At 40.6% G+C, this 23061-nt stretch overlaps 3 protein-coding genes across 3 annotated transcripts; 1 reads left to right on the forward strand and 2 right to left on the reverse strand.

The window, feature by feature from the left end:
- Window positions 1–50: 50 nt before the first annotated feature.
- rgs7bpa (regulator of G protein signaling 7 binding protein a) lies at window positions 51–4379 on the forward strand. The gene is made up of 6 exons (XM_084690358.1): window positions 51–209; window positions 1145–1311; window positions 2662–2792; window positions 2880–3024; window positions 3136–3206; window positions 3401–4379. Exons 1-6 carry the CDS (start codon window positions 60–62, stop codon window positions 3490–3492), a joined length of 756 nt encoding a protein of 251 aa, XP_084546484.1. The 5' UTR covers window positions 51–59; the 3' UTR covers window positions 3493–4379.
- Window positions 4380–9686: 5307 nt separating this feature from the next.
- On the reverse strand, window positions 9687–11375 carry LOC146232717 (aerolysin-like protein). The gene has a single exon (XM_084690590.1). It carries the CDS (start codon window positions 11361–11363, stop codon window positions 10428–10430), a length of 936 nt encoding a protein of 311 aa, XP_084546716.1. The 5' UTR covers window positions 11364–11375; the 3' UTR covers window positions 9687–10427.
- A 7012-nt stretch (window positions 11376–18387) lies between these two features.
- On the reverse strand, window positions 18388–20076 carry LOC146232718 (aerolysin-like protein). Its single transcript, XM_084690596.1, has one exon. The coding sequence runs from the start codon at window positions 20062–20064 to the stop codon at window positions 19129–19131; it is 936 nt and encodes a 311-aa protein (XP_084546722.1). The 5' UTR covers window positions 20065–20076; the 3' UTR covers window positions 18388–19128.
- Window positions 20077–23061: the final 2985 nt, after the last annotated feature.

Raw genomic sequence — 23061 nt, forward strand, 5'->3', positions numbered from 1 at the left:
GTTTTTGGAAGATAAACAACGTTCTGTATTAGCGCTGTTTTATTAGTGGATGTGTATGCATGAGTTCTGCACCGAATGGGCGCAAGAACCGCCCCAGATCCGCCGGGAACATCTTTCAGATCGGCAAACCTCCCCACCGAGACCAAGAGAGGAGAGAGAGCACCGAAAGTACCCGCAAAGCCCAACGCGCCGTGGCCGACTGCAGAATGGTGGGTTTGCGACAAGATAGTATGCTACTGGGTTTCTCTGATGTAGAGTGCACCTAACCCACCCTTTCTTTGTTCTAGGCTCGAATTGAAGCATCGCACACGACTAGGATAATTTAACTGCAACTACACTGTGTCGAAATAAGCACCTGCCTGCTGCAGAGTGCCCCTCATGTTTTTGCACTTCTAGGACTGGACATGATTGTTACATATATAATTTTGCATATGGTGCACCACGTCGGCTATTAAAAGCTTAGTAACTGATTATGTGGGATGGTCTCCTCCGTACATTACATTTTTCTGACGCTTTATGAGCTCTGACTCGATTCACAGGTTCTAGCAGAACCGTCTATATAAATTCTTCATCCCTGTCATCCATCTCTGAACGTCACTGAATCGCAGACCACAGGGCAATAGCAAAATTATTATTGAAATCTACACGGCACCTCAAAGGAAATAGCTTTGTCTTAATCAGGTTATTTGAAGTTGTTGATTGATCAGTCCAACTTAACATCATGTGCTTTTGACAATACACTATGTATAAGGTGCAGTTTATTTTTTAACTTAATCTTAATATTAAGACATCAATAATGATTACGGTTGGCAAATGATGAATAGGCCACAAACACAGATCGAAATGAAATTTAGTTTCAGGCTGGCTGTACGCAACAGCAAATACAAAGCTATGCTCAGGTTTTGTTTTGCTTTGCAGTCAAGTCGTCATAGAGTCCTCGCTGCTGAATCTGCCTATGCTCGGCATTTAACCTATCTTGTTCTCGACTTTGAAGTTTGCAGGTCTCTATCCTCTAAACTCTTATCTCACATTTGAATGTTTTTTTCTCTTTTGAAATTGAATGGTCTTGAGTATCTGCAAAGTCGGAAAATGCTGGTTTGTTATTCAATATAATTCTGATAACAAGCTCACTTTTATTCTGCAGATCGTTCAGGAGTTTAACACCCTCGTGGCCCTGTACCGTGAACTGGTAATCTCAATAGGCGAAATCTCCGTCGACTGCCCCTTGTTACGTGCCGAGATGCTAAAGACTCGGACGAAAGGTTGTGAGATGGCCAGAGCCGCCCACCAGAGCCTGACAGTATTATCTGGGTGAGTATTGGTTAGAGGCTGTCCGTGGTCCTGAAAGAGAAACCGCATCGCCGCCCTTTTTAGTTCCCGCTATACTTCCGTTATTTAAGGGATTTCCCCCCCCCCCCCCCCCCCCCCCCCCCCCTCCGAAGGTTTGGAAATCATTTATTGTTTGTCTCCGCTTCCTCCCGTTAGGAGTTGTCAATGGATGTCGACTGATTTTCGTAATTCTTTAAAGTTTTTGTTAACATGCAAAATATGTTTGTACAATTTACAGTGAGTGATTAAGAAAAGTGAAAAATTAAGAAAGTGTAACCTGGCTATAGCTTGTTAGATTGTGTCCAGTCCAATATAATAAAATTTCAAATACTCACCGTTAAATAGCCTCCTTATAACCATTATAAACGTAAAATGGCGTGCTTGTTTTAGTCTCATCTGCCTACATATATTACATAATGACAATGTGTGGTTAAATGTGGAGCCCTTTGCTTTAACCTATCTATGTTTTAAATAATACATTTCCTACCATGTCCTTTAGGTGATTTCATTATGTGTATCCTTCACTCTCTGTTACCCATATGACAAAATCAGAGCATCTCCTTCCTGTGTCACATGGCCTGCTACCCGGGAGTCATGCATCGGTCTTTCTCAGTCCTGTATTGCCGTGACTCACATAGTTTGTGATCAAAGTCCCGACACCATCTTCACAGCCCAGGCAGGATGTCCTAGGAATCCTCAGATATATCTTAATACTCTTAAGTAAGCTAGAAGAGTCCTAATGGAATACCTGTCTCTGCATAAGAAGCCACACTTAAGCCTCAACCACGGCAACACAATATTGCAGAGAAAACGTTAATAAACTATTACTAATTTTAGTTACTGGTATTACAGCTACAGTACCACCGCATTTCAATAACTTATATTTACTACAATACCAGGAATTACTTCCTTACTATACATCTCTCTGGATTGGAGTGCTTACTATGGTTATTTTAGCAAAGTTTCACTTACAGTCAAAAAAGCAATCCCTTTACACATGACTGTCCTAATCATCACCCCCATCTGCATCTAAACCCAGTTCCGTATGTAGAAAATTATAAGGAAACATCTTCTTTGTCTTTACTTGTCCCAGCACTCAGATAATGCACACCAACATACATCAACTGTAACTTATAGGATGCATACTGCATTTATCATTTATGCAAATATGTCATAAAGGCAGATTATCCAGTTTGGGGCATGACGATTTAGTAAGTTAGTTCTCCTGTTTGTGCGTGTTTGTATTGTTGTATACATTATTATTATTATTATTATACAACTCCGACCGAGTGGAAGGTGTACTTGCTCTGACTTTTTCTGTACCTCCATAAGACCTGAGGATGGAGAGATCCATCCAGAGATCTGCAGGCTCTTCATCCAGCTGCAGTGCTGCTTGGAGATGTACATCACTGAGATGCTCAAGTCTGTGTGTCTGTTGGGCTCCCTGCAACTCCACAGAAAAGGTAGGACACTGTAGATCAAACCTTTATACTAGTTCAACTCTTTGCTTTTGTCTTAGGCCCAGGAATACGTGCATGTGTTTGCTTCAGGGAAAGAGTCGTGCGGACCCCACAGAATTGACAGTAAGGTGGAGGAAAGCTCGGACATTCCCATCCTGGAGGACACCTCTTCTTCACCCATGGACTGTCCTCAGCTCTGCTGGCTAGTGGCCACAGATATAGACAATATAGAGAGGTGGGTCAGTGCCTGTGAGTGAGTAAGTGTGGACAATGAGTTTGACATTGTTGTCTGTTATTTTCCCTGATACATAATGATAGATGGGAGCCATAAACTGTGATTTCACAGGGACATGAGAGAAATGAAGAATCTTCTCAGCAAACTCAGGGAGACAATGCCTTTACCACTGAAGAACCAAGGTAAGACATCCCATGACACACAGCACTGTTGTATTTCCTCCGAAATAACCTACGTACATTTATTTGTCATTTAAACACATATGAGGAACAATAACGATAATGTTTGCCATTCAAGGTATACCGTTCATTGTCAAGACAATCTAGTGTCTGGATAATGTACTTCACTTTTCATCCGTCTGTGTGTTTTTAAATAGATGACAGCAGCTTGCTGAACCTGACTCCCTACCCTCTGGTCCGGCAGAGAAAGAGGCGTTTCTTTGGGCTCTGTTGCCTGGTAACCAGCTAAGGGCCCCACCCAGGAGACTGCATATAAAATAAAATAAATGTTGCTCCACAGTCTTCACCACTTGTGTCTGGCACACCAATCTATTACTGCCATTTTCAAAATAGCTTGCTCGCTCTTACTTTGGTTGAAAAGGCTACCCATTTTATTTTGTAATACAAAGATGTAACAAAACCAATTGTCACAAACATATATTTTGAGATATTTTGCCACCAAATTGCTAACTTTTGAGTCCAATATCTTGTCTGTCCAATCTACATGGAAAACAGATTGTGACATAATGTCTACATTGGATTTCTTTAATGTGATGGATTACTGGGTGAATTTGAAATGACATCTGACACCAGTGTGTTATTGTTGAAATACATACAATACAGCTCACTTACAGTATAGCGGGTATGAAGTCTGTTAGCATTGAACTGAGTGAGCAGCATTAGGTCTGCAGGGTACTGTATGTTTTGTATGTGTCTTGTTCTGTTGTTTTGTTTCTTGCTGTTTACTACTACACGTAACATTTATTTAGTCTTCCATGAACCAAAAAACTGTACCCAACTTTACTTTCCAGCTTCAAGCGTAAAACAATACAATATATTACAAAAAAAATCTTCTTTGCACATATATTACATCTATAACTGGAAACTTTAGACCTGCATATACTCATACTGTGGAAGTGATGCACACTAAATTATTTTCCAAGTTGGATTTATTTAGCAAAGTCCTGGAAATTTGGCATAAGCAGGTAGAGTCCCCCTGTGTGCCTGGAACAGTCAATGCAAGTAACAGGGTGGCTTAGCATGGGTCTTGTTTATTACTGATAGTAATGTATGTGTAGGGCATGGAGAAGGTTGTAGTTCAAGCTGGTAAAAGCTCAAACTCATTTTACATTGTAATAAAACTTTTTTATTTAAAATAAGTGGCCTGTCTGTTGTCATTTCACATAGAATATGCAATTTTCTATTACCTCCACAGGGTGGTGATGTAATTGGAATAATGAGTCAAAGAGTCAAACCAGTAGCTTCCAGTGACCTTGTACTATGCATTTAAATGACGTCACCAACACTCATGTGTTGCCAAAAAAAGCAACACCAACACCTCAGTGAAACAGCGGTGTGATAGAATGTGCCACTGTCAACTGCTGTGAACGTGTGTGAGTGGGCCGAGGTGGTGAAACATCAGGCCGGGGCTGAGGCCTTGCTTCATCGTGTATGGAGGCCGGCTGACGGACATTTGGTATGTAGTTTTGTCTATGCATAAGGAAACTGGCACCCTTCTCAATCGGCTAGTGTGCCACCAAGTACCATCGATGAGGATGAACAAGGCCATTCCCAACTGCTGAGTGACGTGTAGAGGGGAAGGCGCAATTTATTTTATTTTTTTACGCACTTTTATTGTCATGGTGGGGCCTACGGACCCTGATCCAGTCTCGAAGACAGGAAGGTAAAGGTGCTAGCATCCAAGAAAGTGTGGAAGCTGGTGTTTCCTTGATATAATGTAGAGCAGATGTGGGAGAAAGTGGTGGTGAATCTCAATAGTTAAGAGTGCACACAATTACATTTTCACCAAAGTGGTGCCCCATCAGATAGACAGGCTGGTCTTTCAGATGTGCGATGTATGCGGGGTCATAGATGAGAATCTGATCCAAATGATGTTTGAGTGTGTGGTATTAAAGGGGTTCAAAGTCAAATTAAGTGGTACGCACTACCCCCGTTAGGGAGGGGAGGCTACACCTCGCTGCTCAAGGACCCCCAGCAGTCAGACAAAGAGGTATGGATGAGTCATGGGTGCAAGCAAGAGCACAGACAAAGTTACCGCTTCAAAAGGGGCATTTATTAGCCACGGTAAAAGTAGGGAGAAGGCGCTGGACGGGACCAAAGCAAAAAATAATAACATATACAGCCCACCCCTTTACCTGTCCTAACTACCTAACAAACAATACCTGTTAAACTGGCGCTCGAGCAGAGCGCCCTAACCAAAATACAGGGGGTGGTCCGCCCAGATCTAACCTAATGTGCTTAGACAAGGAAGTTACCCTACGGGTGATGTAAGCCCAGGGCGTCTTGCCTAACACACAAGGTGCTTCCCTTCCTCCCTGGGAAGACAAAAGAAATAAGATTAACAAATGGGAATATCAAACAATAGTTAATAGCAGTACAACGCAAAACAATTAACAGGTCTCTCAGGGTTCCACAACATCGCAAAACCCTCAACTAGGAACCAAACGCACAAAAGAGAGAGACATCAGAAAGAGAGCCGCAAAAGACAAAAAGAAGACATAAACCCTCAAACGAATAAACAGTGGCACAGATATACGGCTGAGGGGATGATGGGATTGGATGGTGGAAAACAGGAACCAGCTGGACATGCTAATGGGAGGGAGCCATTGATTGGTGCCACCTGTACAGAAAAGAGAGAGCAAAACAAACACACACACACACACGACAGGACTGGGAACGTAACATTAAGGAACTTAGTACAGTAGATAGGTACTGGGGACAGAAATTAACAAGTGGGTTTGAGTAGAGGCGTGGATTACATTAAATGAGTTAGAAATTAGTAGATTTGTTTTCTTTGTTATAGTTATATTCAGTTTTACTGTAGACCTGTGCTTTCTGAATCCGACACAAATTGACACTGACAGATGGCAAGTGGCCAAAAGGAGGTGTGGGCGTCAGCCCGCTAGACCTCGCTGGAAGGTGGGAGAGGAACGACTTTGGTTCTTAGGAAGGGCTGACTGTAACTGGTGTTGGAAAACACATGTGGTAGGGCAGAATAGAGGAACCACGTACCACATGATTGTTCAATTTCTGAGTTTTGATGCAACTGTTTCAACTGTGAGGCCACCCATCACCATGATCTCTTGCATCAAGGAAAATTACAGTGTAAGTTACAGCTTTTCATGAGAGACCCTGAGCACAAATGGACACCCACAAGATGCCATGCCCCCCACTTCCACCTAGTCCATGCCAGGCTCTCTCCTGTCTGGAAGCGTGGGCATAGGACAACTCTCTGTGGAGATTGTACTGTTTTTTTCTTGGGTGTAATGGTGAATAATTTGTCGCCAAATGTTATTTTCTGTTTGACTTTTGGCCTGTGTCCTCTGAGCCGGACACAAATTGACACTGACAGATAGGTCAAGTGGCTCAAAGGAGGTGTGGGACACTCTCTTTGGAGACTGGATTGACTCTCACCTTCATTGGAACCAATACCTTTAATCTCACAAATAAATACAACTTTATTTTATTACTTAATCGTTTTTAGTCTGCTTCCTTTGGATATCCCACACACTGCTCCTCCATCTCAGAACAAACCTTTCTTAGTTCCTAGGTGCTTTTAATCTTAAGTGGTGTAGTCAGACTACATACACCCCATGCCTCACATGCACCTTATATACCTCACACACTGGACATACTGTACATCATACTCCTCATACACCACACACACTACACCACTTTACACTGCAAGCACTCCACACGTACCATTCCTCCAACAACAACACACACAGCCCCTCTCCAAGACAGCATGTTTACAGCCTGGAGTAGGATCCTTCCCACCCTATTTACCTTCCCTCCCAATTTCTCTCCCTCGTATCCTTTATCCCCGTGATCCCATGCAAATGTTTAAAAAAATAATATTTTAATTTAGTGCAAATACTGCTTTATGTAATATAAGCATTCCGTTTTACTCTCCAATTTTTGGAGGGGAAAATTTGTGTTTCCGTGGCTTCCATACTGAATTATATGCTATATAGGGTATTATCTGCAATGAAGCTGTCGATGTTTGCAATTAAAATTATATTAGACGGCACCCGAGACAAAGCATTGCACCTTTAAAATGGCCTTGCCACTCCAAATTAGGTCAGAACTAGTTTTGGAACAAAAACTAGGCTTTAAATAAAATAGTGATGCAAAAAAAACACACATTTTCTCACTTTTTGGTGGCAAAATGGCAACAGAAAATCAGATTATCACAATGATTTGGGGGGACAGATATTATTGCTCAGAAGCCAGTTTTGGCCCACGGTCCACATTAGCCTCCTCCCTGACCCCAACCCTATCCTGGATCCTGCTCCAGAACTTTACTCTGCTGCCACCTGGAACGCCTTTTCTAACGCCTCTAACCCCTAACCACAACCCCTCCACTGATCCTGATCTAAACCTCTCTGCCAAGGTGTGATGACTGCTCTCTCTTGGTGATCTAAGGTTCCAGAAATGAACAGACTGTACGGATAGGGGATTACAAAGGGTTGGATTACTAAGGTGTGTCTTTGTAAATGTATTATAAACATGTATATATATTTGTGTGTGTTTTTGTGTGTGCCTTTTTGTGGAATACTCACATTATACAGAAAACCCTGGCTCCAAAGCATGTTGGGATAGCCTGCACTTCTGCTACGTCAGCACTTCTTTACCCCTTTGTCTTCCCCTTACCGTATGAATTACCTATTTGCTTATTTACTAACTGTCTTATTTATGTTGAGGTAGTGCATTCCCTGACCTCAAGTCTTACCTCCAGGTAGCCTCCTACCCATGGTTAACTTAGCTCCCAGATGTCCCCTTATTTTTGAGTTAGGAAAGAGGGTGGGGTTGAAAGGAGGTTTAGATTTAGATCTGGGACTGGGAGGGGGTTTAAGGTAAGTGTCCGGTGTGCATGGCACAGGGGCCCAAGTAAAAAAGGAAGGAGGAAGATTTAAGAGAAAAGCATGAATAGGAATTTTCCTTTTTTTACAGGAAGACCTAAATAAATGAATAAGTGCAAAGAAAGAGGAGGGGTGAAAGGAGGTTTAAGATCAGGGTTGCAGAGCAGAGGAGGTGTTATATTTGGGAATTGGGCGGGGGGGGGGGGGAGGTAGGAAGAGAGAAGGACGATATTTGGAAGCAGGCTTGGGGGGAACCTCTACTAAAAGGGAGAACACACATAGGGTTACCTTAATCTAAACCCCACCCCACCTCTAATCCTAAACCTAACCTCTCTATCATTCCTGTTCCTCTGCCCACAAATCACAGAAACAGACCTCCAACCACAACTCCCTCCCCAGACCAGCAGAGGGCAATAATCCCCCTAGTAAGCACTCACCCATAATCAGGCCCCTACACCATGCACTCCACAACACACACACCCACCTATGGAACCATACAGATCTGGAACCATACAGCATTTTCTTTAAGATATGCCAATACACACATACAAACCAAATTCAGTAACATGCCTCAACTGCCAAACCCCACACCAACCACTCACTACAGAAAAAGAAAATGTATTAGAAACCCCCGCAGCCAGACCCCGATAACCTAACCAACCATACGCACGTCCAACCCAGCGGAGCCATGTAGAAAGGAAGTGGGTCACTCTTTTAAACACAATCACACCAACAGGACTAAAGGAAAAAAACTAAACAACACATTTTCACAAAGGAACAGAGCCGATATATACAAGATTAACAAAATACCGCATCACTCAAGGTGTTTGTTTGTTTTTGACGTACATCCCATACTGTGGCAATCCTGGTGATCGAGTGATCCAGGGGAGGTACTACAGATTCTCGCTTCCCGGCCAGCTAACAAGGACCACAGTTGCGCCTCGTCAGCCAATCAGGGCGAGGCACAGCATAAAAGCCGGCCAGTAAAGGGGATCAAGAGGGAGCAATTGAGGTGAGAGCCGCATTGAAACTTACACGCCTTCTTGTTATCTTTTTTGTCCAGCTTAGAGAGACACCAGGATCATGTGAGATGTTTGGACGATACTTTTGTGTTTTCTGTTAAATAAATGCCCTACCTGGGCTAAACCTGTCCCTGATTGTGTCATTTTTGGGGGTCATTCAAGGTCAAAGCATGAGTGAGCTACGTGGTTACTACGGTACACATACCCATACATACACACATATAGGCTATATACAGTTCTATATTCAAACATACTAGTGTACATGCTTATGGTCACCTGTGTTGTCTTTAATAAAGAAATAAATGGTCAAATTGTAATTGTAGTTCCAGGGCATCACTTAGTGGTCACTTTTATGAACTGCCCCTGTGGAAAAAGACAAAATAAACAAACACCTTCACGGGTGTCCACAATAGTAGAAAAGCTTCTCACGTCAGGTTCATTTCTAAAATTAGGATCAATTTGGAAAACTAAGTAGGTGTCCTTTGGAAAATTAGCTTTTCATGAAGAAAAATATCACAAAGAAAATTTGAATTGCTAGATTTTATTGATGGATTGTTTTACAAAATGATTAGAACAGCAACTGAGTAGACTTCCACATGCTGTGGAAACTCAGCCACACCACACTTTTTTAACTGATACACAAGGCAAGCACGAAGGCTCAAACACCAAATACAATTTGGTCAAGCACTTCTTTTAATGACTGAAATCATAGAGGTGAAATTGCCTATCAATTTTCTAGTTGTCTTACATGAAGTAACATTGATATGAACAGGATTTTATACACCCTCAGAAGTTCTACTGCAACAGCGGACTTTAGGATTTGACACGTCATTTCAAAAAGCAATGTTTTTTTTGTAGTTGATTGTATTCTATTTATACAGATTTTTTGCGGGGTGATATCATTACACATTGAAATCAACGATTTATGTCATTTTGAAAAACAGAAAAAAATTCATTAAAAATGTGTTTGGAAAACTGTAAAAATATGCTTGACTTCCCTAAAAGTCACCATTCTTCAAACGTAATCAAATAGTTCCCCATGTTGTCCCATGGTCTCTTTCACAAGTTATACACATCAGTTTAAACTATGGTTTCTTTGATGACATTGATTTGTCCTCAGATAACTATTTTAGACATAGAAATTATTCTTATGACTTATACAACAACCTATCAAATGGCCATCACATAAATCATTGTGAATCTGCCTACGCAACAGTTTAAGAATTTTACATTTACATTTTAGCAGACGCTCTTATCCATAGCGACTTACAGTAAGTTTTTTACTTTGTAACTACTTTTACATCTGTGTAAGTGAGACCATAGTAGGTTCCACTGGTGTTAAACTTCAGAACACTGTTATTGAGGCAGGTAATTTCCACTGTGGCAGTGTAAGGGAGATCAACTGTAACTCTACCAATAGTGACGTCAACATGTACGGTCTTCCCAGCAGGAACACTAACCGGAAAAGACAGAGTCTCAGTAGTGGATGTCTCTTCTTCTAAGGTATGTTTGCTTTCTGTTCCCACTGTGAAGCGAAATCCAGTAGATACGTCTATTACCTCTGGAATTCCTGCTTTCACCTCAAAGTTAAAGCTTGTTTCTAACTTGTTGGTCACAGACCACGATGACTTTTTGGTGATCTTTTTAGATGTTTCCAGTTTGTATTCTTGAGTGACAGTAGATTTGTTTTCGTAGGTCATGGACTTGATTTCCTCAACAGCCACCTGTGGTATTACATCATGAAGTGTGGGATACTGGACATTCTTCAATTTGGTAGACTTGATGGTATTAATAAATTTGAAACCTAAGGCATCAATGTCTGAACCAGACCTTCCACAAAGTCCAATGCAGATCCCAGAGCCAACATCAATAGGGTACTCAGTTTTCAGCCCCCATTCTGTCATTTGAGCAGAGAACTCCCGTGAGGAACTTGTTCGGAATTTTATAGCACCCAAACGTGTTCCAGCACCATTTCCCCACAGTGAAAGCTTGGTGATATGCTCTCCATCTCTGAATTCAAATTCAGAAAAATCCCCTGCAGGATTTCCAAATTCTTGGTTTTGACCATCAGTAAGCCAAATCTTCAAAGCCTTCACCCGCGAGCTCACAACCCACACCCATATCTTTTTCAGTGTTGCTCCACTCTTGGTACCACTGAAGTCAAAGGCAGAACCTCCTTGTCCTCCAATAACTAAGATGGGTGAAAGGTATGACATTCTTGATGTGATGTGAATCTTCAAAAGAAATGGAACACATTAATACATATTACAGGAATCTATATTTTATCAAAAAAGACATCTAGCATTTTCTCAACTCATCTAAAATGTTTCACCTGTGCCAAAAACTTGCCTGTAGACAATTCCAGATATTCCAAATGTATTTTGGCATTCACTTTGAAGCCTAACGTAAAGGGGTTTTGGTTTTCTGATAACCAAATGTTGATTACAGCCTTTCAGCATGGAAACACCAGTAGTTTTGGAAAGTAACACATCATCAACCTGGCGGAATCAAGTATTTTACAACTGCTCATTGCATTTCAATGAACTATACAGCAATGTGCGAGCACAACAGCTAGTAATGTATTGTCTTGTAAAAAGCACAAACAATACCATTTTTTACATTTCAACATTTTTAGGAATGCAATTTCATTGATGCCATTTCTGTCAATCCAGTCATTTTGTATTACATTAGAACATATCTTTATAAACAAAAGGGATGCAGTATTTTGATAAAACATTTGACAAGGTAATAACAATGGGGTCTATCGACAAAAAGAAATCCAGCATTTGAAAGGTTAAAACAATACAACTAAAATAGGCTCTACAATTCATGCTTTGATTTATTGTGTGTGTGTGTGTGTGTGTGTGTGTGTAACACTTGTGTTTAATTGACAATAGTGTTAAAAGGAGTGCAATGCAATTACTACAAATCTACAACAGGCATGTTGCCCAACTAAATGCCGAAAAGCCTTCTGAAATGTGTGCAATGACACAAGGAAAGAGAGCTGTGAGAAAGCATAAACTATGTCCATATCGTCCAGCCCATTATTCTTAATATGGAAGAGCTATAGTGCGTTAATGCTACTCAGTTTTTTTCATTTATGTACTCTAATGAATATTATGAAGATGGCTACATACACAGCAGGGCTATTTTTTGTGGTTTTGAATGAACTTAAGAAAAAAGAAAATTGCTGTTTAGTTACAATGATTGTATAAATTAGCCAATTAGATAGGCCAACACATTGTATTTTGGCATGCCATGTTATTATGGCATTTCCATAAGTCAACCAATTTGCACATACCAAAATGACAAAAGATGATATTCAAATATATAGCCTACAATTAAGTCCGAACACTGGCTTTTTGCTGTCATGAAAAGGGCAGCATTTATTTGCCAAGCGGAAGGTCTTCATAATCTGATAAAACATTTATCACTTAGACCTAAACTAAAATACTTACAGGGCCGTTGTGAATAAGTAGCAAAAGTTGTGATGTTCCTCACCAGACAGATTTTTCCAGGTAACAGCTACACTAGAAACCAAATCCATTAAATACAGTTAAGTCCCTGCCCCCTCTTACCACATTCAAAAGTGGATGTGCCGGTTAAACTGGCAGGCAAAGTCATAAAGTTACTTCTGCCAGATTCTTAAAATAATATTTTCCAGTTTAACCTTTCATCTGTCGACATATGGTGTTAACATATAAGGGTAGTGCCTGACCATATTGCACTGGACCCTCTGCAAATGGTCCTGGGGGTTATTCCAGGAAGCGGGTTTAGTGAAAACTTTGAGTTGGTTAACCCTGAAATGAGGCATACTTTCCGTTCCAGAAAGAGAGGTAACAAAAACCTTTGGTCAGTGTCCATGGTGACTTACTCTATGAACCTATATAACCTACTCGCTAGCAGGTTTGGTCCATGACAAACTCTGCTTTTCTACCTATCCCCTCACACTTTCTGAGCCTGATACAGTTGGCACCAAATGCTTTTTGGCACTGAAATACCTTCTTCATTGCCTACAAATAGAAATCCAACAAAGAGTATTTTTATCGCCTATTGTTCCTACAATTTACATGATTCACCTGTGACCATGTACCGTCCTGTAACTGGTGTTCCAGCAAATCTATTTCAAGATTGTAGGGGGTCAATATTGGCCAAACAACCTAACATAATTCCCCTATATGGTTTGAAGGAAGATGATAAACTGAACAGTATATTAACATTAATCAAATAATGCAAATACCAATGGAATTACAGTTACTTGACTGTATGGGTTAAATCAGAGCGAGAAAGGTCAAAGTTTCTGAGGAAATTATGAGGTGTGCTTGCGGCTACAGGACCTTGGACTGTAGCCACAATTGTGTTGGCTAAAGAACATTCCCTTGGAATCCTGTGATGTTTACTTTGCTTACAGGAAGCAGTTTAAAAAATTTACTCACCATCCTTCAAAGTTTTTCTCCAGAATTACTTATTTTTTAGATAACTAGGGAGGGTACAGTTTCTGGGGAAATTATGAGGTGTGCTTGCGGCTACAGGACCTTGGACTGTAGCCACAATTGTGTTGGCTAAAGAACATTCCCTTGGAATCCTGTGATGTTTACTTTGCTTACAGGAAGCAGTTTAAAAAATGTATTCACCATCCTTCAAAGCTTTTCTACAGAATTACTTATTTTTTAGATAACTAGGGAGGGTACAGTTTCTGGGGAAATTGTGAGGTGTGCTTGCGGCTACAGGACCTTGGACTGTAGCCACAATTGTGTTGGCTAAAGAACATTTCCTTGGAATCCTGTGATGTTTACTTTGGTTACAGGAAGCAGTTTAAAAAATGTATTCACCATCCTTCAAAGCTTTTCTACAGAATTACTTATTTTCTAGATAACTAGGGAGGGTACAGTTTCTGGGGAAATTGTGAGGTTTGCTTGCGGCTACAGCACCTGGGGAGTTCAACTCTCGGAACCACCGCAACTTATTAGCTGAAAGAGTGGGATGTAGGACATAAACAATATTATTAGAAGTCATGAACGCTCTGAATTAAGACACTTACTTAGACAACTCTGTACATTTTACAGTTAGTTTATTTCCTCCAGGAACACAATGACACTTACTGAGGGACTTGTTGAAAAAAAAAAGCAAAAAATAATAATATAAACAGCCCACCCCTTTACCTGTCCTAACTACCTAACAAACAATACCTGTTAAACTGGCGCTCGAGCAGAACGCCCTAACCAAAATACAGGGGGTGGTCCGCCCAGATCTACATTTACATTTATGCATTTAGCAGACGCTTTTATCCAAAGCGACTTCCAAGAGAGAGCTTTACAAAAGAGCATAGGTCACTGATCAATGACAATGAGGTAGTCCCAAACACTGCAAGCAGCCAAAACATGAAGCATACATTGTGAAAAACTAAACAAGTGCCAAAGGGAAGACCCATAAGAGCATGCAGTTATACAAGTTACAAATTAAAACAACATGAACCCCAAAAAGTGCAAGACTGTACCTGTAGAAGAACAATCAACAGTAAAATATTTCACAGCGAGTACAAGAGTTCAAGAGTTAACTTTGTTATAACTAACCTACAAGAGCAAAAAGTCTCTCAATAAGAGTCATTGTGATCCTGGAGGAAACTAACATCAGGTCCAATCAAGCAAGCATTCCTATGTGCCGTTGTACTCCCGGAACAAGTGCGTCTTGAGCCTTTTCTTGAAGGTGGGGAGACAGTCAGTGTCCCTGATGGAGGTGGGGAGCTGGTTCCACCATTGGGGGGCCCATCTAACCTAATGTGCTTAGACAAGGAAGTTACCCTACGGGTGATGTAAGCCCAGGGCGTCTTGCCTAACACACAAAGTGCTTCCCCTCCTCCCTGGGAAGACAAAAGAAATAAGATTAACAAATGGGAATATCAAACAAATACCTAATAACAGTACAACACAAAACAATTCATGAGAGACCCTGAGCACAAATGGACACCCACAAGATGCCACACCCCCCACTTCCACCTAGTCCATGCCAGGCTCTCTCCTGTCTGGAAGCGTGGGCATAGGACAACTCTCTGTGGAGATTGTACTGTTTTTCTTGGGTGTAATGGTGAATAATTTGTCGCCAAATGTTATTTTCTGTTTGACTTTTGGCCTGTGTCCTCTGAGCCCGACACAAATTGACACTGACAGATAGGTCAAGTGGCTCAAAGGAGGTGTGGGACACTCTCTTTGGAGACTGGATTGACTCTCACCTTCATTGGAACCAATACCTTTAATCTCACAAATAAATACAACTTTATTTTATTACTTAATCGTTTTTAGTCTGCTTCCTTTGGATATCCCACACACTGCTCCTCCATCTCAGAACAAACCTTTCTTAGTTCCTAGGTGCTTTTAATCTTAAGTGGTGTAGTCAGACTACATACACCCCATGCCTCACATGCACCTTATATACCTCACACACTGGACATACTGTACATCATACTCCTCATACACCACACACACTACACCACTTTACACTGCAAGCACTCCACACGTACCATTCCTCCAACAACAACACACACAGCCCCTCTCCAAGACAGCATGTTTACAGCCTGGAGTAGGATCCTTCCCACCCTATTTACCTTCCCTCCCAATTTCTCTCCCTCGTATCCTTTATCCCCGTGATCCCATGCAAATGTTTAAAAAAATAATATTTTAATTTAGTGCAAATACTGCTTTATGTAATATAAGCATTCCGTTTTACTCTCCAATTTTTGGAGGGGAAAATTTGTGTTTCCGTGGCTTCCATACTGAATTATATGCTATATAGGGTATTATCTGCAATGAAGCTGTCGATGTTTGCAATTAAAATTATATTAGACGGCACCCGAGACAAAGCATTGCACCTTTAAAATGGCCTTGCCACTCCAAATTAGGTCAGAACTAGTTTGGGAACAAAAACTAGGCTTTACATAAAATATTGATGCAAAAAAACACACATGTTCTCACTTTTTTGTTGGCAAAATGGCAACAGCAAAAAAACAGATAATCACAATGATTTGGCGGGACAGATATTATTGCTCAGAAGCCAGTTTTGGCCCACGGTCCGCATTAGCCTCCTCCCTGACCCCAACCCTATCCTGGATCCTGCTCCAGAACTTTACTCTGCTGCCACCTGGAACGCCTTTTCTAACGCCTCTAACCCCTAACCACAACCCCTCCACTGATCCTGATCTAAACCTCTCTGCCAAGGTGTGATGACTGCTCTCTCTTGGTGATCTAAGGTTCCAGAAATGAACAGACTGTACGGATAGGGGATTACAAAGGGTTGGATTACTAAGGTGTGTCTTTGTAAATGTATTATAAACATGTATATATATTTGTGTGTGCCTTTTTGTGGAATACTCACATTATACAGAAAACCCTGGCTCCAAAGCATGTTGGGATAGCCTGCACTTCTGCTACGTCAGCACTTCTTTACCCCTTTTTCTTCCCCTTACCGTATGAATTACCTATTTGCTTATTTACTAAATGTCTTATTTATGTTGAGGTAGTGAATTCCCTGACCTCAAGTCTTACCTCCAGGTAGCCTCCTACCCATGGTTAACTTAGCTCCCAGATGTCCCCTTATTTTTGAGTTAGGAAAGAGGGTGGGGTTGAAAGGAGGTTTAGATTTAGATCTGGGACTGGGAGGGGGTTTAAGGTAAGTGTCCGGTGTGCATGGCACAGGGGCTCATTATCTAGACCCAAGTAAAAAAGGAAGGAGGAAGATTTAAGAGAAAAGCATGAATAGGAATTTTCCTTTTTTTACAGGAAGACCTAAATAAATGAATAAGTGCAAAGAAAGAGGAGGGGTGAAAGGAGGTTTAAGATCAGGGTTGCAGAGCAGAGGAGGTGTTATATTTGGGAATTGGGCGGGGGGGGGGGAGGTAGGAAGAGAGAAGGACGATATTTGGAAGCAGGCTTGGGGGGAACCTCTACTAAAAGGGAGAACACACATAGGGTTACCTTAATCTAAACCCCACCCCACCTCTAATCCTAAACCTAACCTCTCTATCATTCCTGTTCCTCTGCCCACAAATCACAGAAACAGACCACCAACCACAACTCCCTCCCCAGACCAGCAGAGGGCAATAATCCCCCTAGTAAGCACTCACCCATAATCAGGCCCCTACACCATGCACTCCACAACACACACACCCACCTATGGAACCATACAGATCTGGAACCATACAGCATTTTCTTTAAGATATGCCAATACACACATACAAACCAAATTCAGTAACATGCCTCAACTGCCAAACCCCACACCAACCACTCACTACAGAAAAAGAAAATGTATTAGAAACCCCCGCAGCCAGACCCCGATAACCTAACCAACCATACGCACGTCCAACCCAGCGGAGCCATGTAGAAAGGAAGTGGGTCACTCTTTTAAACACAATCACACCAACAGGACTAAAGGAAAAAAACTAAACAACACATTTTCACAAAGGAACAGAGCCGATATATACAAGATTAACAAAATACCGCATCACTCAAGGTGTTTGTTTGTTTTTGACGTACATCCCATACTGTGGCAATCCTGGTGATCGAGTGATCCAGGGGAGGTACTACAGATTCTCGCTTCCCGGCCAGCTAACAAGGACCACAGTTGCGCCTCGTCAGCCAATCAGGGCGAGGCACAGCATAAAAGCCGGCCAGTAAAGGGGATCAAGAGGGAGCAATTGAGGTGAGAGCCGCATTGAAACTTACACGCCTTCTTGTTATCTTTTTTGTCCAGCTTAGAGAGACACCAGGATCATGTGAGATGTTTGGACGATACTTTTGTGTTTTCTGTTAAATAAATGCCCTACCTGGGCTAAACCTGTCCCTGATTGTGTCATTTTTGGGGGTCATTCAAGGTCAAAGCATGAGTGAGCTACGTGGTTACTACGGTACACATACCCATACATACACACATATAGGCTATATACAGTTCTATATTCACACATACTAGTGTACATGCTTATGGTCACCTGTGTTGTCTTTAATAAAGAAATAAATGGTCAAATTGTAATTGTAGTTCCAGGGCATCACTTAGTGGTCACTTTTATGAACTGCCCCTGTGGAAAAAGACAAAATAAACAAACACCTTCACGGGTGTCCACAATAGTAGAAAAGCTTCTCACGTCAGGTTCATTTCTAAAATTAGGATCAATTTGGAAAACTAAGTAGGTGTCCTTTGGAAAATTAGCTTTTCATGAAGAAAAATATCACAAAGAAAATTTGAATTGCTAGATTTTATTGATGGATTGTTTTACAAAATGATTAGAACAGCAACTGAGTAGACTTCCACATGCTGTGGAAACTCAGCCACACCACACTTTTTTAACTGATACACAAGGCAAGCACGAAGGCTCAAACACCAAATACAATTTGGTCAAGCACTTCTTTTAATGACTGAAATCATAGAGGTGAAATTGCCTATCAATTTTCTAGTTGTCTTACATGAAGTAACATTGATATGAACAGGATTTTATACACCCTCAGAAGTTCTACTGCAACAGCGGACTTTAGGATTTGACACGTCATTTCAAAAAGCAATGTTTTTTTTGTAGTTGATTGTATTCTATTTATACAGATTTTTTGCGGGGTGATATCATTACACATTGAAATCAACGATTTATGTCATTTTGAAAAACAGAAAAAAATTCATTAAAAATGTGTTTGGAAAACTGTAAAAATATGCTTGACTTCCCTAAAAGTCACCATTCTTCAAACGTAATCAAATAGTTCCCCATGTTGTCCCATGGTCTCTTTCACAAGTTATACACATCAGTTTAAACTATGGTTTCTTTGATGACATTGATTTGTCCTCAGATAACTATTTTAGACATAGAAATTATTCTTATGACTTATACAACAACCTATCAAATGGCCATCACATAAATCATTGTGAATCTGCCTACGCAACAGTTTAAGAATTTTACATTTACATTTTAGCAGACGCTCTTATCCATAGCGACTTACAGTAAGTTTTTTACTTTGTAACTACTTTTACATCTGTGTAAGTGAGACCATAGTAGGTTCCACTGGTGTTAAACTTCAGAACACTGTTATTGAGGCAGGTAATTTCCACTGTGGCAGTGTAAGGGAGATCAACTGTAACTCTACCAATAGTGACGTCAACATGTACGGTCTTCCCAGCAGGAACACTAACCGGAAAAGACAGAGTCTCAGTAGTGGATGTCTCTTCTTCTAAGGTATGTGTGCTTTCTGTTCCCACTGTGAAGCTAAATCCAGTAGATACTTCTATTACTTCTGGAATTCCTGCTTTCACCTCAAAGTTAAAGCTAGTTTCTAACTTGTTGGTCACAGACCACGATGACTTTTTGGTGATCGTTTTAGAGGTTTCCAGTTTGTATTCTTGAGTGACAGTAGATTTGTTTTCGTAGGTCATGGACTTGATTTCCTCAACAGCCACCTGGGGTATTACATCATGAAGTGTGGGATACTGGACATCCTTCAATTTGGTAGACTTGATGGTATCAATGAATTTGAAACCTAAGGAATCAATGTCTGAACCAGACCTTCCACAAAGTCCAACGCAGATCCCAGAGCCAACATCAATAGGGTACTCAGTTTTTAGCCCCCATTCTGTCATTTGAGGAAAGAACTCCCGTGAGGAACTTGTTCGGAATTTTATAGCACCCAAACGTGTTCCAGCACCATTTCCCCACAGTGAAAGCTTGGTGATATGCTCTCCATCTTTGAACTCAAATTCAGAAAAATCACCTGCAGGATTTCCAAATTCTTGGTTTTGACCATCAGTAAGCCAAATCTTCAAAGCCTTCACCCGCGAGCTCACAACCCACACCCATATCTTTTTCAGTGTTGCTCCACTCTTGGTACCACTGAAGTCAAAGGCAGAACCTCCTTGTCCTCCAATAACTAAGATGGGTGAAAGGTATGACATTCTTGATGTGATGTGAATCTTCAAAAGAAATGGAACACATTAATACATATTACAGGAATCTATATTTTATCAAAAAAGACATCTAGCATTTTCTCAACTCATCTAAAATGTTTCACCTGTGCCAAAAACTTGCCTGTAGACAATTCCAGATATTCCAAATGTATTTTGGCATTCACTTTGAAGCCTAACGTAAAGGGGTTTTGGTTTTCTGATAACCAAATGTTGATTACAGCCTTTCAGCATGGAAACACCAGTAGTTTTGGAAAGTAACACATCATCAACCTGGCGGAATCAAGTATTTTACAACTGCTCATTGCATTTCAATGAACTATACAGCAATGTGCGAGCACAACAGCTAGTAATGTATTGTCTTGTAAAAAGCACAAACAATACCATTTTTTACATTTCAACATTTTTAGGAATGCAATTTCATTGATGCCATTTCTGTCAATCCAGTCATTTTGTATTACATTAGAACATATCTTTATAAACAAAAGGGATGCAGTATTTTGATAAAACATTTGACAAGGTAATAACAATGGGGTCTATCGACAAAAAGAAATCCAGCATTTGAAAGGTTAAAACAATACAACTAAAATAGGCTCTACAATTCATGCTTTGATTTATTGTGTGTGTGTGTGTGTGTGTGTGTGTGTAACACTTGTGTTTAATTGACAATAGTGTTAAAAGGAGTGCAATGCAATTACTACAAATCTACAACAGGCATGTTGCCCAACTAAATGCCGAAAAGCCTTCTGAAATGTGTGCAATGACACAAGGAAAGAGAGCTGTGAGAAAGCATAAACTATGTCCATATCGTCCAGCCCATTATTCTTAATATGGAAGAGCTATAGTGCGTTAATGCTACTCAGTTTTTTTCATTTATGTACTCTAATGAATATTATGAAGATGGCTACATACACAGCAGGGCTATTTTTTGTGGTTTTGAATGAACTTAAGAAAAAAGAAAATTGCTGTTTAGTTACAATGATTGTATAAATTAGCCAATTAGATAGGCCAACACATTGTATTTTGGCATGCCATGTTATTATGGCATTTCCATAAGTCAACCAATTTGCACATACCAAAATGACAAAAGATGATATTCAAATATATAGCCTACAATTAAGTCCGAACACTGGCTTTTTGCTGTCATGAAAAGGGCAGCATTTATTTGCCAAGCGGAAGGTCTTCATAATCTGATAAAACATTTATCACTTAGACCTAAACTAAAATACTTACAGGGCCGTTGTGAATAAGTAGCAAAAGTTGTGATGTTCCTCACCAGACAGATTTTTCCAGGTAACAGCTACACTAGAAACCAAATCCATTAAATACAGTTAAGTCCCTGCCCCCTCTTACCACATTCAAAAGTGGATGTGCCGGTTAAACTGGCAGGCAAAGTCATAAAGTTACTTCTGCCAGATTCTTAAAATAATATTTTCCAGTTTAACCTTTCATCTGTCGACATATGGTGTTAACATATAAGGGTAGTGCCTGACCATATTGCACTGGACCCTCTGCAAATGGTCCTGGGGGTTATTCCAGGAAGCGGGTTTAGTGAAAACTTTGAGTTGGTTAACCCTGAAATGAGGCATACTTTCCGTTCCAGAAAGAGAGGTAACAAAAACCTTTGGTCAGTGTCCATGGTGACTTACTCTATGAACCTATATAACCTACTCGCTAGCAGGTTTTCCATGACAAACTCTGCTTTTCTACCTATCCCCTCACACTTTCTGAGCCTGATACAGTTGGCACCAAATGCTTTTTGGCACTGAAATACCTTCTTCATTGCCTACAAATAGAAATCCAACAAAGAGTATTTTTATCGCCTATTGTTCCTACAATTTACATGATTCACCTGTGACCATGTACCGTCCTGTAACTGGTGTTCCAGCAAATCTATTTCAAGATTGTAGGGGGTCAATATTGGCCAAACAACCTAACATAATTCCCCTATATGGTTTGAAGGAAGATGATAAACTGAACAGTATATTAACATTAATCAAATAATGCAAATACCAATGGAATTACAGTTACTTGACTGTATGGGTTAAATCAGAGCGAGAAAGGTCAAAGTTTCTGAGGAAATTATGAGGTGTGCTTGCGGCTACAGGACCTTGGACTGTAGCCACAATTGTGTTGGCTAAAGAACATTCCCTTGGAATCCTGTGATGTTTACTTTGCTTACAGGAAGCAGTTTAAAAAATTTACTCACCATCCTTCAAAGTTTTTCTCCAGAATTACTTATTTTTTAGATAACTAGGGAGGGTACAGTTTCTGGGGAAATTATGAGGTGTGCTTGCGGCTACAGGACCTTGGACTGTAGCCACAATTGTGTTGGCTAAAGAACATTCCCTTGGAATCCTGTGATGTTTACTTTGCTTACAGGAAGCAGTTTAAAAAATGTATTCACCATCCTTCAAAGCTTTTCTACAGAATTACTTATTTTTTAGATAACTAGGGAGGGTACAGTTTCTGGGGAAATTGTGAGGTGTGCTTGCGGCTACAGGACCTTGGACTGTAGCCACAATTGTGTTGGCTAAAGAACATTTCCTTGGAATCCTGTGATGTTTACTTTGGTTACAGGAAGCAGTTTAAAAAATGTATTCACCATCCTTCAAAGCTTTTCTACAGAATTACTTATTTTCTAGATAACTAGGGAGGGTACAGTTTCTGGGGAAATTGTGAGGTTTGCTTGCGGCTACAGCACCTGGGGAGTTCAACTCTCGGAACCACCGCAACTTATTAGCTGAAAGAGTGGGATGTAGGACATAAACAATATTATTAGAAGTCATGAACGCTCTGAATTAAGACACTTACTTAGACAACTCTGTACATTTTACAGTTAGTTTATTTCCTCCAGGAACACAATGACACTTACTGAGGGACTTGTTGCACTTGTCGGTTAGTTGTAACTGATTGAACTACTTGTGCTCGCTGTGAATTATACTATTGCATTCCAATGACGTCACCAACACTCATGTGTTGCCCAAA

The sequence above is a fragment of the Hypomesus nipponensis genome, chromosome 24, assembly GCF_054491055.1.
Source record: "Hypomesus nipponensis isolate SF chromosome 24, ASM5449105v1, whole genome shotgun sequence".
Lineage (NCBI taxonomy): Eukaryota > Metazoa > Chordata > Actinopteri > Osmeriformes > Osmeridae > Hypomesus > Hypomesus nipponensis.

Excerpts from the sequence above, each read along its gene's own strand:
- LOC146232718 (XM_084690596.1), bottom strand. The coding sequence starts at position 20,064 with ATGTCATACCTTTCACCCATCTTAGTTATTGGAGGACAAGGAGGTTCT.
- rgs7bpa (XM_084690358.1), top strand. The coding sequence starts at position 60 with ATGAGTTCTGCACCGAATGGGCGCAAGAACCGCCCCAGATCCGCCGGG. Across the intron at positions 3,025-3,135 it reads GATATAGACAATATAGAGAG|GGACATGAGAGAAATGAAGA; the intron begins GTGGGTCAGTGC and ends GTGATTTCACAG. Across the intron at positions 3,207-3,400 it reads TTTACCACTGAAGAACCAAG|ATGACAGCAGCTTGCTGAAC; the intron begins GTAAGACATCCC and ends GTTTTTAAATAG.
- LOC146232717 (XM_084690590.1), bottom strand. The coding sequence starts at position 11,363 with ATGTCATACCTTTCACCCATCTTAGTTATTGGAGGACAAGGAGGTTCT.